Here is a 17,709-nt window from a genome sequence, read left to right on the forward strand (position 1 = left end):
AGCAGCAGCGGGAGGCCCCATTAGCTGAAGTGGTGCTTCAGGTTAAGAACAGGTTCAGGTTAAGTATGGACCTCCGGAACGAATTAAGTACTTAACCTGAGGTACCACTGTATCTTATCTTCGGTGTCTCCAGCAACAAAGCAGCAACGTGGCTGTTTGTGTCTTTTATGAACAAAAGGGAGCTTTTGTGAGCCAAGGGCTTTAACAGAACCCCAGTGTCTCATTCAAAGAGGCTCCTACAGAACCCCAGATCTCCCAGCGCCTCAGTTTGACCATACGCCAAGCACTCATGGCCAGTGTCTCACAGCAAAACCTCTCTAACGGGGCCCTGCTAACATGGCCACGCAACCACGCTACTCCTCCATTCTGCTGATGGACTAAAGAATACTACCCCAGGCCTAAAACCACCAAAGTTGTGACAATTGCTACGGGGAAGGCAAAGCCTGCAGAGCAGGGGAATTTCTTCCCGGCTCTAGGAAACAGCAACCATCGTGCGACTGCAGCAATGCCCGCAGACCTGAAAAGCAAAAGATTAACCTGCAACAACCATAAACAATTAGAGCAAGGGTTGGGTGGGTGATGCTCCAAAAACGACTGTGAGGGCTTCGTCGGCAGGAGCATCCTTATCTGGCCTCTGGCTCCTCCCCCCAGACCACCGCCAATTGGCTGATTCAAACCAGGGCCAGTTGGGAGCCCTGTAGCCTCGGCAGACATCCCAGGGGACGGAGCAATGGCCAGCCAGTCAAGGCTTGTCTCTGGGCCCGGGAAGCCATTTTTACCATAGTTTTTCATAACTACCACCCATTCCCACAAGCCAGCTGAGAGAAGGTGCCCCACTCATTTCCTGTCTCACACGGATCAACTTTCCTTTGTTTCCCTTAATGGTTCATCAACCTCAACACAGAAAGCGAGCCTGGCTTAGATTTTAACACTTGCTGGATCCAGGAGTCAGGAGGGCCTTGCCATGGAGCCGACATCCCCACACCAAGGTCATAACAGTCTGATTGCTCTGGAAAGAAGCCACTTTAATAAGGGATATTGCCCTTTAAGAATACAGCAAGAGCAGCAGTCCTATAGAGACTTATGCTGCAACCTGCAACAGAGCTGAATGTGTAAAGGCTTTGATAGTAAAACGTAATACGTATTGGTAGGTGGTTTATTGACACAGTTTTTCATCAGTATGAACTTTTTTTCTTTTCTTTTTTGGCTAAAGTATAAATGAATAGGGTGACTAGGAATAAAGCAAGGTTATCCACTGTTATCTGCTCTTTCCATTGAACCCTTAACAGCATAAATAAAACACAATGTGAAGTTTTGGAGTGTTGATATACAAGGTTAAAGTCCACACGATCACTTTGTTCTCACATGAAATTGTGCTTTTATTGTCTAACCCAGAGGAAATGATGCCTGAAGTTTGGGGAGAATTAGAGGGATATGGAAATGTGGCTGATCTGAAGATGAATGAAGCAAAATCTGATTTGCAACTTAGCTAGCGTCAACGGTTCCCCTTGATAACTAAAATATTTGGGCATGTGTATCTGTAAAGAAAATAAATTTTGTTTTGTTGCTCTGGGGGAACAAAAAGAAATTGAAAACTAGGGGGAATCTAAATCTCTCATGCCTTGGATGCATCACCACAGTGAAGATGTCAATTCTTGCAAGGTTTCTTCCTTTTTATTCCAAGTTTTACCAATTGTGACTGCTCCTGGATGACAGGGTCCAATTCAGAAGTACCCTCAAGCTGTAGACCCGCTCCTTCCAGCAGTTTATAAAAATTATGCATAGCATAGAGAAAGCAGATTCAGAAAGCCTTTTCTCCCTCTCTAATAACACTTTAACTTGTGGACGTTCAGTTAAGATGAAGGTTGGAAGATTTAGGACAGATAAAAGAAAGTACGGATGAGCCCCAATGGATTTCAAGCCAGAATAAGCCCTAAATGAGGGGGGAGGGATTTGGTTCACAACAAACTTTTTATGAAGTAAAGTTCCCCATTATAAAGATCTTATTCTAGCTGGAAGTTGGTGGGCTTGAATTTGTGATATCTGGGTTTGTGGACCGAATAAAATATTGTTTTATAAGTGGAATAGTTGTGGGTTACCTTGGAGCGCATGTTTTGAATATTTTATATATACCGTATATAGCTGACAGATGAAGAATCAGTATCCCCCTTTCTCTCTCTCTCTTTTCTTTCTTTCTTCTTCCTTTATTTTTGTTTTTATTTAGATTAGGGTTTTTCATGCTTTTTTGCATTGTAAAAAGTTATTTTGAAGTTGATATTAACAGTTGTATATGTTCCTTTAAGCTTTAATAAAATCTACTGGGGGGAGGGAATAAATGGGTGGGCTTATTTATCCCTTTGTTGTATTTTGCACATCTGACTCAAGAGTAATCAAGGCCGGCCCTGCCATGAGGATAGAGTGAGGCAGCTGCCTCGGGCGGGAAATATGGAGGGTCTGTCAGTAGAGAAAGTTCTCTGTGTCTCTACGCTGGGCAGCCTGTCCTGCACCCGCTAAACTAGGCCACTGACCTCAAGGTGCAATGGAGGATGTTTAAATCAGATTCAGTGGTCTGCTGAGCTTTTATACATGAAGTGGAAGATGGCATCTTCTTGCCCTTTGCTTCAGGCAGAATAGCCCCTTGATTTTCATGGGAAATTTTCATTGCTTGGATAATGTCATATTTGTTTTGCTGCTGGGTAATGGGCACCTCCAGTTCTGTTACCTATCCTGGTCTTTTCAAGCACAACTTGTTTGGAATGTATATTTCATATTATGATTGCTGTGGGATACAGCATTATGCAGACCCTCAGCTATGTCCATATTTTCCAGGGACAGTCCCAGATTTACAGAAGCCATCCCGGTTTCTGATTTGATCCCGTAATCTCCCGCTTTTCCTTAAGACATCCCTATTTTCATCAGAGAAATGTTGGAGGGTATGGAGTTATGCGACCCCTGAGCCAAGGAGACCGTTAGGTCCAGTCACGGACAACTCTGGGGTTGTGCACTCATCTCGCTCTATAGGCTGAGGGAGCTGGTGTTTGTCCGCAGCCAGCTTCCGGGTCATGTGGCTAGCATGACTAAGCCGCTTCTGGTGAAACCAGAGCAGCGCACAGAAACGCCATTTGCCTTCCTGCCGGAGTGGTACCTATTTATCTACTTGCGCTTTGACGTGCTTTCAAACTGGTTGCCAGGAGCTGGGACCGAGCAACGGGAGCTCACCCCATCGCGGGGATTCGAACTGCCAACCTTCTGATCGGCAAGCCCTAGGCTCTGTGGTTTAGACCGCAGGGCCACCCGTGTCCCTTTATATAAAATACATTTATATAAAATAAATTTATCCCTTTCATCTTGTTCTTGTATTTGGCTTTGGGTTCTGAGGGGCATGTTCTTCTTTTTTTGGTGTGTGTGTGAGATTCAGCATGGGATTGGCATGCAGGTGGTGAGTCTTTCCAGGTGCTTCAATGGTCCTGGAAAAAAGACTCTCCTGGAAGCAGAGTCCCTGCTCCCTCCCCTCTGTTTTAGCTGCATGACGTGGGCATTGTCCCTTCCTCTTGTGCCACACCCTCCCCGGGGAAACGTAAATTGCAGCTGACATGCAGCCAGAGTATTCTGTCAAAGGCAGGCGGCAACCTTGAGTGAACAGCACCTTGGGCAGGTAAGTGCTCACCTGAGATGCGGCAAAAGGCACCTGAGAGAAGAGAATGGGAGAGGGGTAGAAAGGCACCACTAAGAGGTCCCTCAAGGAGGGAGAGAACAAATACCTGGAGCACTGAATGAGATTTCCTTGAAATTGATGATGGCAAAGGTGTTTCATAGAGCAGGCTTGTATTTATTAAACCATTTTCTTGGTCACCAAAGGTGACAAGGAGATGTATGCAGGTGAGTGAGTTGGGGGCTACTGGGGGCTGAACACTCTCTCATGTGGCAGCCCCTTGTGGTTTTTTTCTGGGGTTTTTTAAAAAAATAATTATTGAATTATTACAGAAATAGAGAGAACAAAGGAAAAAGGAAAAAGACACCCTTTACAACCTTACCATACAGAAAGTAAATAAAGTTATTAGAAAACCAAATGAAAAACACAAATGACTGCTGGGGGCTGGCTGATCACTCTGTCTCTCATATGGCAGCCCCTTGTGTTTTTATACTGTCTCTGGAGGAGACCTAGTCTAAGGTTACCATATTTCAAACAGTGAAAATCAGGACACAAAAGTTGCTGAAGTGGCTTTGGGGGGCGGCAGTTGTTGAATTTTTGGGGGTGGGGGCAGCTGCTGAATTTTTGTTGAGGGGAAGTTGTTTGTTGAGCTTTTTGGCAAAATTGCAAAAAAATGGCATTTTTGAGATTTTTTAAAGCAAAATCGCCAAAAACGACACTGCTGACGTGGCTTGTCATACGTCCAAATTTTAAATTTCTGCCCGGACACTGCTTCCAACTGCAGTATTCCAGGTATGTCCTGGAAATTCTGGGTGTATGGCAACCCTGTCCTGGTTGCTTACCACATTTTTACTCAGGTTTGGTACAGATGGGATGAAATGCTTCATTTGTCCTGCTCCCCTCCAAGTAAAAAGCTAGCCTAGCAATTTATGTGTTTATTATGTGACCTAGTAACTTGGGGGGGGGGGGGGCTGTTAATGAATTCATGGTGCATAAGAAGCAAATGCAAAGATACCTGCCCCAAGGAGCTCACAGTGTAAAAGTATGCACAGGGGAAAGCTGCAAATAGATGGAAGCCGGGGACCAAGCTAGGCTTTTCCACTCCCTGAAGTGCTGACTGTTGTGTCTTCCTTCTCCCTCTCATGTGCAAAACACAACAGTGCAAACTGCAGGACCCAGAAGGAAAGGGTCCTATGGTGCGGGGATGCCACACGATGGAAGCAGTAAGAAGGGTCAGGTGGTGTGTAGGATTCGGCAATGGCGTAGCGTGGGGGGTGCAGGGGGGCCCGGCCGCACCGGGCGCAACATCTGGGGGGTGGCGCTCGCACTCGCAGCTCTCTGCCCCTACCTGGCTCACTCACTCTCTCTCACTGCAGTGCTGGCTGTGCGAATCCGATCCAAGCCGCCGGGTCGCCGCCCACTGTGGAGGGGAGGGTGCCAGGCGTGCGGTGCGGTGCGGAGAGAGAGCGAGGGACTATGTGGGGGAGGGACAGTGCAGCGGGGGGCGCAAATTACTTGCCTTGCCCCGGGTTAGGGGGCGCAAATTACTTGCCTTGCCCCGGGTGCTGACAACCCATGCTACGCCACTGGGATTCGGGCAAAGAAATATCAATAGCAACTGGCGATGCTGATACATTTTAAGAGCCTGGTCAGCTAAACAGAGGTGTAGTGTGGGGGGAGGCTGGGGGGCATGGCCCTGGCAGCACAATTTTGAGGGGGCACAAACCAGGCATCTCCATTCAGGGATCCCTGTCTCACCCTGCCTGCTGCTGGGGGTCTCTGGGCTCCTAATTCCAGGATGGTCTCACTGTCACATCCCTGGCCCCCTCACTGAATGGCTGCCTGGCTAGTGCTCACCCACTCCTTGTTTGGACAGTGAGCTGGCACAGGCATGGACATAGGGAGGCGGGCAAGGGGTGACCCCAGAGTGGCCTGGTCTGGCACTCCTCTCTACGGGCATCAGGGGAATTTGCCCAGGGGAATTTGCCCATCAAGGGCTGCATCGACCAGCTGGGCTTACCCCTGCACAGGCAGGCAGGCAGTGCAGCACAGTCCCACTTGGTGCTGCTGGTGAGGGCTGGGCTGGCACAATAGGCTCCATTCATCCTCCGTGGCCCCGGGCACCAGCAAACGCTGCTACACCACTGCAGCTAAAGTTAACTTTGGAAGAACAATAGAGCCTCTTTTCAAAACACTTGCTCCTGTATCTTCATTGTTAAAAAACAACAACCCCGCTCTTTCCTTTGTAGAATGGTTTACGAGTCTATTTTTTAAAAAAGTAATGTCACTGAACCTTTCTTCCTGTAACCCTTTTCAAATGACCACCCTAGCTTTGAACTCCTAGTATTCAGTTTCTTTCTGCTAATCCCTTCCTCATACCGTTAAACTGTTTTTTTCAATTTATGATGGAAGGTGCCATAGTTAGTGATCCCTTGAAAGGCAGTGCTAAAAATGGAGGCCCCGAGTGCTCCTTTTATTGCTAAGCGACACACAGGTGGGTACCTTTCAGATAATCATGTCAAGCCTGTTTATTGAGCCAGGGATGCATAGAGGCAAGTTCTGAAAGAACTTGGGTTCCTAATATTAGAGGAGGGGAACCAAGATGTCAGGTGTTAAGAGGCTCAACATTTTAGAGGGTGTCATTGCTTTCTTATACCTTTCATGAGAGGCTCGTCCACAAGGGAGTTTAGTGTGGTGCGGCACATGCCTTGATATTTTGGGTGCCGTGCACATGACATTTCCCCCACCCAACTGGCAGCCAATGGATTTTCAACAGGGAAAATCCAAAAATGGGAAGTAAACCCAATACAAAAATCGCATTGTGGGGGTGGGTTTTGGTGCCATTTCTGTGGTCCTATCTATCCCTACACACACACACACACACACACACACACACACCCTTTGCATTTTGCTTCTGTTGGCCAATAGAGAAGGATGCAGGTTCCTGGAATTTTAAAAATAATTTTTAAAACAGCTCACTTGTGCAGAAGAGATGTTCCACAAGGCAGCTATATTTAATAATAATAATAATAATAATAATAATAATAATAAAGTTTGCCCTTGCAGGCACACAAACAGGGAAGGAAAGGGGGGAAAGCGAGTGATTCCACCTTGTTCCCTAACTCAGAGGGTGTGAGGCTTGTGCTAGGGAGGGTTTCTGCACATATCGGGAATTCAGCTGTCGGGGACAGCGTCCTGGCTGAAATCCCTGAAATGTCCAGGGAAATCTGGACATATGGCAACCCCTATCAGAAGTGGCTCAACAACTCAACAACTTTTGTGTCCGGATTTTCACTTTCTGAAATACGTGCAGAGATTTCATTCCGGGGCTCCCTGCTCCTACTCTGTTACTTGGCTAAAATCAGATTTTTCACCATTCTGCTTCAGTGCAAGGTGGGACCACCCGAAACAAGCACAATAGGTATGCCTGGACCATTTCTCGACATTCAGCAGAAAGCTGCAGCAACGGAAGGGAAATACAATGAGGCTTGATGGGGCAGGTGGTTGTCGGCTTAGATTTGTTGTCCAGCTGTTGCTTCTTCTGCAGTAAAGGCAAGCCAGCTAGCTCAAGATGTACTGGAGCCAGGACTGAAGTGTGGAAAAGGGCAAAGGCAGCAAAAAAAAATCTCAGCAAAATGCTCACAAGTAATTAAGACCGATAAGGAAATCGTTTATCAAAAACTGTATTTAACAATAGGGTGAACAAGTTTCTAAAGCAAGATGAGATCCTTTTAAACAAATAACATGAAGAACAGAACCAGAGAAGGGGAATGTGAATCTGAGAGCAATACAGGCACACCTATTGGTCCATGGCGGCCCACGAGATAAAATCCAAAGAGCGACAGCAGCAAAGTTCCTTTATTAAGATGGATTGAAAGTAATGAGCAAGCTTCCAAGTTCATCAGAATTCTTCTTCAGGGTGGATGTTAACCAAAACGAAAAGGGAAAGGGTGTGTGTGTGGTTGAACTGTTACTAGGCCAGTGGCAGATTTAGGAGTTCAGCCACCCTGGGCATGGAGCCTCGAGAAGCAGGGGACACCAAACTGGCATCACGCAGGGCACTGCGGAAATTTGAGACCGTCAGATCTGACTAGGCAATAGTCCTAAGAGGGAACAGAGGATGTTTTCTTCAGACTTGATTTGCTTAGGCTGTGCACTTTGCAAAAAGGCCTCAGAGGCTGCAGTAGAATAATAGTCTCAGAGAACTGTAGAGGTGGAAAGGATCATGACTGCTTTCCCTTTGAAATAATAAAAGCCTACAGTTCCTGAGATCCAGCTTAATGGGAAAGAAGAATGGGGCAAGATGGTAACTCTGAGGTACCTCCTGGCCCTATCGTTGGCCAGTCCAGCAATGCGAATTGAACCAGAAGTCAGATACCAGAGAATCTAGGGCTCCTGTTGCCCATATAAACCTCCTGGCTGATTATTCTGGGCAGCCCAAAGTGAAGCATATGGTAGCCAGTTTGACCCCTTCTCCACATCTTCTCTTCTCTCTCCTCTGCCCAGGTGGGTGGGTGCCAGGCTAGATGATCAATGCCACGGGTCAGATCACAGGCCACGCCAAACACGTATAGCGCAAACGGGGCAAATGAAAGGGGGAAAGCATTGGGCAAGAAGGGAGTGATGAACCATGCCTACCTTCCCTTTCCCCATAAAAGCTACCATTGCCCAGCTGCTTTTTTATGGTGGCTTCTGGGTCCCAACCAGAGGAAAAGCAGGTCAAGGAAAGGGGTGCTTGGGGAAATGATGTTGATCAGGAAAACCAAGCAGGTGTCAAGTGAGAGAATACAGGCAGTTTTGTGCAGCCAGTGGGTAGGGATGCTGAACCAGTCTCAAGGTTGTGGGTTTGAGCCCCACGCTGGGCAAAAAGATTGGACTAGATGACCCTTGTGGTCCCTTCCAGCTCCGTGCTTCTATTATTTTAACTGGACCGCATGAAAATGCCTGTACCTGTTTGGTTTTGGGAACAGGTTTTACATGCAACGGTTTAAATATCCTCCCCCAAATCTAGGCCAGGGACTCTTTGCTTCCATCTATAAAGCCCTAAACGACCTCGGTCCAGTATACCTGAAGGAGCGTCTCCACCCCCATCGTTCTGCCTGGACACTGAGGTCCAGCACCGAGGGCCTCCTGGTGGTTCCCTCACTGCGAGAAGCCAAGTTACAGGAAACCAGGCAGAGGGCCTTCTCGGTGGTGGCGCCCTCCCTGTGGAACGCCCTCCTACCAGATGTCAAAGAGAACAACAATTACCAGACTTTTAGAAGACATCTGAAGGCAGCCCTGTTTAGGGAAGCTTTTAATGTTTGATGTATCACAGTATTTTAATATTCTTTTGGAAGCCGCCCAGAGTGGCTGGGGAAACCCAGCCAGATGGGCAGGGTATAAATAATAAATTATTATTATTATTATTATTATTATTATTATTATTATTATTACTATAGTTGGTGCTCTTAAATAGTGGGATAGATGCATGTCCTTCCTCCAGGACGAATATAATTCCAGAGTGAGACAGGATCCTTCCCTTGCCAACTAGGACATATGAAGGTTAAAGGCCCTCTAGTGGAGGATCCCCTTTGGTTTATATTGGGTTTACTAGGGATGGCTACTCTCCTGGCTTGACCAATCTGGGAAGAGTAGTCACTTGGTTCCAATGGTGTTTCCCTAGGTGCAGTTCTAAGAGGAGTCACAAATGTGTAGGAATCCTCATTTGCAGCAGTAGAGTCAAGGTTCTTAGCAGGCACCTCTGCCTGCAACATACTTAAACAGAGCTGCAGTGGTTTGGAGAAGCCAAGAAGAAGAAGAAGCCAAGTGTTATTCCCCCCCACCCCCTCGCCTATTTTGTTGTTGCCTTGGCTCTTCTTCAAGGTGCCTGTCCACTTGAGTTCCTGTGGGTTCTGAGGCAAAGTGGCATAGCCTCCCCTCTCCCGAGGTCATCAATTCCTGTGTCCCCTGGTTGGTCTTCTACGTCCCTGGCGCTGTGCCGTGATTGGTGCTCGCGTTAGTTCGACTCCTGTCCTCCAATGGAGATGGAGAGGAGAGCAGCCCATTGATTTCAAAGGGAATGTTCCAACGGGTACCAGACCTTTTGTAGCTTTACCCCAACAAGGTAGGGGGAGGGAGCACATTCTGAGCAAGCATAACTCCGTGGCCATGCTCTGCTCCAACCCCACCATGTCTCCACCTCCACCCCTTTGAGCCACCAACAAAGGGGCTCCACCAGCACAACGATGGTAGAACCACTGCGCTAATACATTTTCAGGCTCTGCCGGTGCCAGTGGAATTAAGAATGGTACTATTGCCAATCAGAAGGTGTATGTCAAGAGAACAATTGTACAAGAAGAGATCTTGGGTTATGTCCCTCCATCTCCAGATGGCTCTTTCATCTATAATAATAATAATAATATTAATAATTTATTATTTATACCCCACGCATATTAAAAACACGATAAAACATTAAAAACTTCCCTAAACAGAGCTGCCTTCAAATGTCTTCTAAATAAGTCAGATAGTTGTTATTTCCTTGACATCTGATGGGAGGGCGTTCCACAGGGTGGGTGCCACTACTGAGAAGGTCCTCTGCCTGGTTCCCTGTAGCTTCACTTATCAAAGTGAGGGAACCGCCAGAAGGCCCTTGGCGCTGGACCTCAGTGTCTGGGCTGAATGATGGGGGTGGAGACGCTACTTCAGGTATACTGGGCCGAGGCGGTTTAGGGCTTCAAAGGTCAGCACCAACACTTTGAATTGTGCTTGGAGGGGGGCATTCCATGTTTGTGCAGAGGGACAGAACCGGATAGGCACCAGTTCCAGTTTGCTTAAAGTCCCCTCTGGGCTTCCTTTCCTCTTGCCCTGCCATGCGTAGACCTATTACGTGGCTCCTGTAAGTGACATTGGCAGTGATCCACTGTACACAATTTCTGCATAACCATGACTGATTTGTGGTTTTCATTCATTCTTAAATTCTTTATCACCAAATTCCAGACCTTTACCCTATAGGTGTCTTTCTCTTCCTTGGGTAAATACCTATGACGATGTTATCTTGGGCTGGTCACTTTCCTCCAGGGTCATTCATTTTCCTTGAGGAAATACCAGACCGCTGCTATTGTGATTGCAGCTTGCCATCAGCAGGCAAAGTGCTTATCAATGGAGACTGAGTAAGTGACGGGAAAAAGAAGAAAAGCATCTGTCCCCACCTGACCTTCTGCTGGAATCTTGGTTTCCTGTAACTGCAGGGCAGGAGAGGTCAAAGATTCTGCAGCTGCTTCAGCTTCTCTGGTGTTCCAGGATCCTGGCTCAGAACTCCAGGATCCTGTGGTTGCTGAGTCAGTCGTTGCACCATGAACATTGCACTTACCCTTTAGCGAAAAGGTGATGGCAGCAGTGCAACAGACCTTTTATACTTATCTTATACTACTGAGATAAAGATACTGGACGTGATAAGAGAACAAAGAGAACAAATACTAATATTGGTGCGCGCACACGCACTCTCCTTTTTACATTCCAGAGTCACTTTGGCCCAGGTTAAATTTGAGATTTGTACTCGTCGAACCCTTCAGTAAATTTTGTCATGTAAATTAATTTACTTATGCTTGCAAATACTCTTAATTAGCCACTGAAGGGTAAAAGGGCATATTCTTTTGTTATCAGGGCTTTGTAGTTAATAGTTCCCCTCTGCTTTTTTAAAATTTCCCCAGAGACTCCCCAAAATACATTATGGAAACCTGTATTCCCATACATACACACACCACGGTTGCCGGAAGGAGACATACAAGGCACCATCCAACCACCTTAGGGACTACACTTAGGATTTGTATAGGGTTTACTCTTTAGCCTTTTCTACTCCTGAAGATATCCCACAATGCAGAGGAAGTTTAGGATCAGAGTTTTCCTTCTCCTAGATGGGCTGCCTGTCTTCACATGCAAGGAAAGTACTTAAGTCACCGAGGGTTTGAGACCCATCAACAACCCTCACCTGGTTTAGCCAGCAATCAAAGTATTTTCCTGGGGTGTGGCTGCTGTCGCAGGCTGATAGCTTCTAGGAACCCACCCTGAATGCAGGGTGGGGACCAATGGTGGACAAACTATTCCAGAAGGATCATGACGTGGTACTACCCCTGCCCTAACAACCCATACATCCAACTTATACACATCTGTAAAACACATTATTATTATTATTAAGTTAGTATAAACCTTCGGAATTGATCTTTGGTTTTCTGGAAAACTCTTAAATTGAAATGAAGCACCACCAGTCTCCCACAAAGGTATCTTTGTTCTTTGTTCTTCCCAGCCTTCATTTGTGAGTCAAATTTTCCATAAGGGCAATATGCCATACTCTCTTGTACAACTGCGGTTTATAGCTTAACCAACAACAACATACCCAAAACAGAGCTCCTTCTCCCTATAAATTTCAACAACATTATGGTTGTGTTCAACAAAGTTCAACATAGAGTATATCCACTGAAATGAATGGGCCTAAGATAGTTACGTCCATTAATTTAAATGAGTCTACTCTGAGTATTACTAAGGTTGGATCCAACCCATCCTCTGAGAGAGACACAAACGCTGTCATAAGATTCTGAGATAGAATTTAGCAATCATTAAACAATTCCACCAAACATGTATAAAGTTTGCCATTTTAGCATCACATGTACACCATGTAAGCTATTCCTGTTTCAGAAGAATAACTTAGCGCTCTAAACGTGTTGAGACTACCGGTATTGCTCAATTTGCCTCCTGCACCTGCTGAATTTTTGTTTGTGCTGCTGCTCTTTCGGTGCATTCTAACTTTTTTATGGCCTAATTTGGCCTAATACAGGGAGGAATTCCATGTAGCACAATGGCAATTGTTCCATCAGTGCAAGCTTTTCAGCTTACCAGACACCCTGGCACACACCCAGCTGGGCACTTTACCCAGAACTTGTGTTTCCTTTTGGAAGTGAGGCACAGTGGAGACTGTGTGGTCTTTACATAGTTGATTGACACATACATATATACAACCTGAGCCTATGATGGAGAGGGCCGGAGCATAATCACCTCAATAAGTTATTGTTTCTCCCGTAGCCCCAGCTGTGGATCCCAGCAGAAATCAAACATCATGCTCTGCCTCCGTGCCTTTCCAGCCTGCAGCTTTTCCTCTAGTTCACACCACAGTCCTCCAAACTTTGACTTTGTCTTTCTAGCTGGGGGAGGCTGGGGGAGGGGCCCCACCCATTTGCTGTCTCAGACAGAGCCCCTTCCCTTTCTTTTCCTTTAATGGCTCATCACCCAGGTGATTACCTCATCAGGAAGCTGGTCTGGCTTCTAGTTTAACACTTACTGGATCCAGGAGTTCAGGAGTCTGACACCCACAAACTCATATAACACTTTATTCGGATTCCAATGGATCTGTAAATAGATGGGTTGAGTGAATAATGCCAATCCCTGAGAGTGTATATTTTCCTTCCAGAAACAGATTGCAAGGGCAAGAAGGCAGATGTTATGAGCAGGTTTTGAGTGTGTCGGCAGTTGGCAGACTGATTCTCCGTGCGCCCAGCCTGATCCCCAAAGCTCCCCTTGTGTGTGCGCGCGCGCGCACACACACAGAGACACACAGACACACACACACACACACACACACACAGAACAGAATTCAACTCCCTTTCACTGGGCTTCTCTTTTGCAGGTTGCTTTTGGAAACAGGATAGAGCTGGCCAGGATCTCTCCCCCACCCACGTAGTCTGCAAGCGCCTTCCTCCTGCCCACCAAAAGTATGGAAGGTGCCAGGAAGATGTTCATGACCAAGCTGCAGAATTTGCCCACCGTGGTCCTCTTCATTTCCTGCTCTGCTTTCCTTTTCCTACTTGTTGCGAAGAATGAATGGGAGTCTCTTGAGACGCTTTCTTCACCGCCCGACATCAAGTTCAAGGGTGGTCCAGATTCCGCAGGCGATCGTAAAAGTGCCATGGTGTTTGAATGGGAATCTGCACTGGAGAGGACAAAGGAGACCAAGCCCTCTGGTCTGATTTTACCACCACCACCAGTGGCCAAGCGGCATCCCTTAGAGGTTGTCTATTCCACTGATTATAAGTTCCTTCTCAACGAGCCAAAGAAATGCCAGGAGAGGAGCCCTTTCTTGATCCTGCTGGTGATAACTGAGCCCCAGGATTTTGCCACAAGGCAGGCCATCCGGCAGACGTGGGGCAATGAGAGCTCGGTGCCTGGGGTTTCCATTCTTCGTCTCTTTCTGACGGGTGTCCACCCAAAATTTGGACACCCGCTCCAGGCCCTTTTGGAAGAGGAGAGTTCCATCCACAAAGACATTATTCAGCAGGACTTCCTGGATACCTACAACAACCTCACCCTGAAGACTCTGATGGGCATGGAGTGGATAAGCAAGTTCTGCCCCAATGCCACCTATGTGGTGAAGGCAGACAGTGACATCTTTCTCAATGTGAACTTCATGGTGTCCCACCTGCTACAGCCTCACCTGCCACCCAAGAAGAACTACATGACAGGGTACATCTACTGGAAAACAAAGCCACTGCGTGACAAGGCCTACAAGTGGTATGTGCCACGGGCGGTGTACCCCAATGAGACCTACCCGCCCTACTGCGCAGGCCCAGGGTATGTGTTCTCTGGGGATCTGGCCAAGAAGATCTATCAGGTAGCAAAGACCATCAGGGTCATTAACATGGAAGATGCCTTCATGGGAATCTGCCTGTATGAGCTGGGCATCAGTGTGACAAACAGCGACTGGGGTCTCTTCAACGTGTACAAAGTCAAGTATGAGAAGTGCAAGTTCTCCAAGCTGGTGGTGGTGCATCACTACGGGCCAGAGGAGCTGCTGCAGATTTGGCCTGGCTTTCGGGACCAGAACCAGACTTGCAAGAGTTAAGAGGGAGGGAGGTGAACAGACACACAGCCTCTTGTGGAGAAGTTGGCATAGAGGACCGGCAACATGCGGGCATGTTCCTGTACAATGGACAAATCCATGCCAACAAATTGCAATGAGGAAAGGGAAGGATGGCTCAGAGAAGAAGGGAGATTCTGTGCTTGTCGAAATCGGTATTTATGCCCTCAGAAGCGAGCTGGCCCCACATAACATGCTCATCGTGCCGTGTGGTTCGTTCCCATTCATACGGCTCTCCTCCCCATAGAATCTCTGCAGCTTCCCATAGCAGCTTGTTTGGTCTGCTCTGAACTGACCACTGTGCTACTAATGTGCCAAATTGACAACCTCAGAGTTTTGAGATCATCACAGCCACCACCTCACCTACTGGAAGAGAGCAACCCTCAGGCCATGCAGGTGTGGCACTAGGCATAGGGTTGCCATATACCCAGGATTTCCCGGAAATATCCTCTTTTTGGGGTCCTACATGCCCATCCAGGGGGAACTTTACATTTTAAAGCAATTGTTCAGGATTTTGGGTTTTTAAATATATATAATTTTTGTGTGTGCAAACAGTTCTGTATGTTTACCTCTTGAAATATGGCAACTGAAACATTTTTTGTGTCTGCAAACCCTACACTAGGGCAATGCAGAGTTCACCTTTTCCAACATGTTGAAGTGCAGCCTGGTCATCTTTAGAATAATTTAAAGCAGATCAGTAGAAGTTTCCTTCACAGTAGGAAGCCATACTCCACATAGGACCTGCTTCTTTGGGTTGTTGCCAGTTGTGCAAAAGACTTATTTGTCATCTTCTGTTGCTTTTTCATATATATATATATATATATATATATATATATATGCACACACACATACACTGTTTTCAAAGAGCTTCTCCCAAGACACAACGCAGCATTATTTATACATGAATCACCATAAAGACGTTAACCCAGCCATTCCCTGTTCTCTTTGAAGGATGAGATAAGGTTGAAAAGGAGGGGAAAGGTAAATCCTCAACCAGGGCAGAGCATTCAGAAAAAGTGCCGTATTTTTCTCGCAAGAACTCGCAAGATGTTTCATCTTGCGAAGCAAGCCCATAGGGAAATTCGTCTTGCGGAACGAAAACGGAACAAAAAACGGAAAACTCTTTCGTCTAGCGAGTTTTTCGTCTTGCGAGGCATTCATCTTGCGGGGCACCACTGTATATATGCACACTCTGTTTTCAAAGAGCTTCTCCCAACACACAACGCAGCATTATTTATAAATGAATCACCATAAAGCTGTTAACCCAGCCATTCCCTGTTCTCTTTGAAGGATGAGATAAGGTTGAAAAGGTGAATCCTCAACCAGGGAAGAGCATTCAGAAAAAGCACCGTATTTTTCACTCCATAAGACGCACCAGACCATAAGATGCACCTAGTTTTTGGAGGAGGAAGAACTGGGAATGCCCAGAACCCCCCCCAACCCTAAAGCACCTACACCCCGCAAAACAAATAAAAAACATTAGAAAGCAGGCAGCACATATCAGCCAACCCTCCCCTAAGCCAAAAGAGCCTAGTTCATCATTAAAAATTGGTAGGGGCAGGGGGGTCTTAATGGGCCCTTGGAGCTACACTGGGGATCCCAAGAACAGACTTGATTTTTTTGACTGAATGCCTTTTTCACTTGTCTTATAATTTTGGTCAGAGACTTAAATGCCTGTGTAAGAAAAACCCTGTTGTTCCCTATTTAATTCATATAATCTATGTCTTTTGTATTATTATGATTTTATTAAACTGATTTATTTATATATCTGTATCTTGTTTTTTTTAGTATTGTTTGTGTTTCTTTATTGTAAGTTGCTTTGCGGGCCGCTAAGTGGGAGAAGAGTAGTGTCTAAAATAATGCTGTGGTTACGATGATACAATCTGAGAAGTGTTTTATTAGCTCATAATATATAAGAAAGCCACTTGCCAGGTTTCTCGTATACCCTGAGGCCACCCCAGAATAGACTCTGGGTGGGAATATGTTCCAGGTCACCGATATAATGAAATCGTGAGTCTCCAACAACATTTTCACTTACGGAAACTTCTTTCAGCTTCTGCCAGTTATTGGTGTTGCCCAAAAAACCATAACACACGTTGCTGATTTTTATTAATAAGAACCCAAATGAACCTTTTGGGAGGGAAATGATGAGAAAGCTCATCAGAAACAGCTGTCAGACAAATAAATGATAGACACAGTGGTATATAGTTACCAAAGCTCTGCCCACTCTAGCCCTGATGGCCAGCACTTATATTGCCTCAGCCCAGCCCCCTTGCTCCTACTTTGGCTGCCTCTGTCCAATCAGCCTGGTTGAAATTCCTATTGGCTGTTTGCTAGAACCAATCATAAAAGATACACCCATTTCCTATTACCTTTTATGGGAGACAAAGAGCTATATTTCCTTCTATCCATAAATGGCAGACAAGTAGCCATATATCTTACATTTGCCTCGACAAGGCACCTTAATTACCAGATCACCTTTTGCCCCTGTTGCCCCTTCAAAACAAATGGCTAAAACAGATGGCTCATGGTATTAAATTCTATCTAAACAGAGATCTTGGGTTCACATTCTCACACACCATCAATAAAATAAGAATCTAACATAAGAATCTAACCTTTCTTACTTTCTAAATCCTTTGCATAATTACATTAATTACATTAAGCCAATAAATCTCATACATAACATAGATAGCTTTTTAGAAGAAAAGGCCTTTGCAAAGTAAAAGGAACTCAGTAAAAACAGCTTCAAAAGAAGCCTCTTCAGTTTACACCCCCCCCTTTCCCAGCCAGCTGCTTTTCCCATTAGCCCTTCCCAAAATTTATTGCCCTTTAACTTTGTCAGGATAGCTTAAACCTTGGGAAAATATGGCTAGAATCTGATGGGAGGCACATGGTATTATTTTCTGTTAAACAATAAATCTTACTATTTACCAACTCTTAATTAGTGTTTTTGCAGCTTGATTGTATTCTGTAATATGTAGGGTCAGTGTAACATTTGCTCCCAGCCTGTAATTTCTCTTTTACAACTTTGAGAAACTTGTCTCCTGCTACTGCTATAAATCAGGGGGGCCCTTGTTCAGGAGAGCGGGAAGATAAACAACTGCCAAAGTACTTAGCCAGCTGGTTGCTGCCTGGCATGAAACATACAAACATTTGCAAATATATCTTTAAG

The 17,709-nt window shown here is 45.9% G+C and overlaps 1 protein-coding gene across 1 annotated transcript; it reads left to right on the top strand.

Annotated features, from left to right (window-relative positions):
* Positions 1–3,398: 3,398 nt before the first annotated feature.
* Positions 3,399–15,576, top strand: LOC310667647 (beta-1,3-galactosyltransferase 1-like). The gene is made up of 2 exons (XM_083420444.1): positions 3,399–3,655; positions 13,311–15,576. Exon 2 carries the CDS (start codon positions 13,398–13,400, stop codon positions 14,520–14,522), a length of 1,125 nt encoding a protein of 374 aa, XP_083276570.1. The 5' UTR covers positions 3,399–3,655; positions 13,311–13,397; the 3' UTR covers positions 14,523–15,576.
* The last annotated feature ends 2,133 nt before the right edge of the window (positions 15,577–17,709 follow it).

Source organism: Podarcis tiliguerta (genome assembly GCF_965153285.1).
Source record: "Podarcis tiliguerta genome assembly, chromosome: 17".
Lineage (NCBI taxonomy): Eukaryota > Metazoa > Chordata > Lepidosauria > Squamata > Lacertidae > Podarcis > Podarcis tiliguerta.

Bases quoted from the DNA above. Each gene is read 5' to 3' on its own strand.
- LOC310667647 (XM_083420444.1), top strand. From the start codon at position 13,398: ATGGAAGGTGCCAGGAAGATGTTCATGACCAAGCTGCAGAATTTGCCC.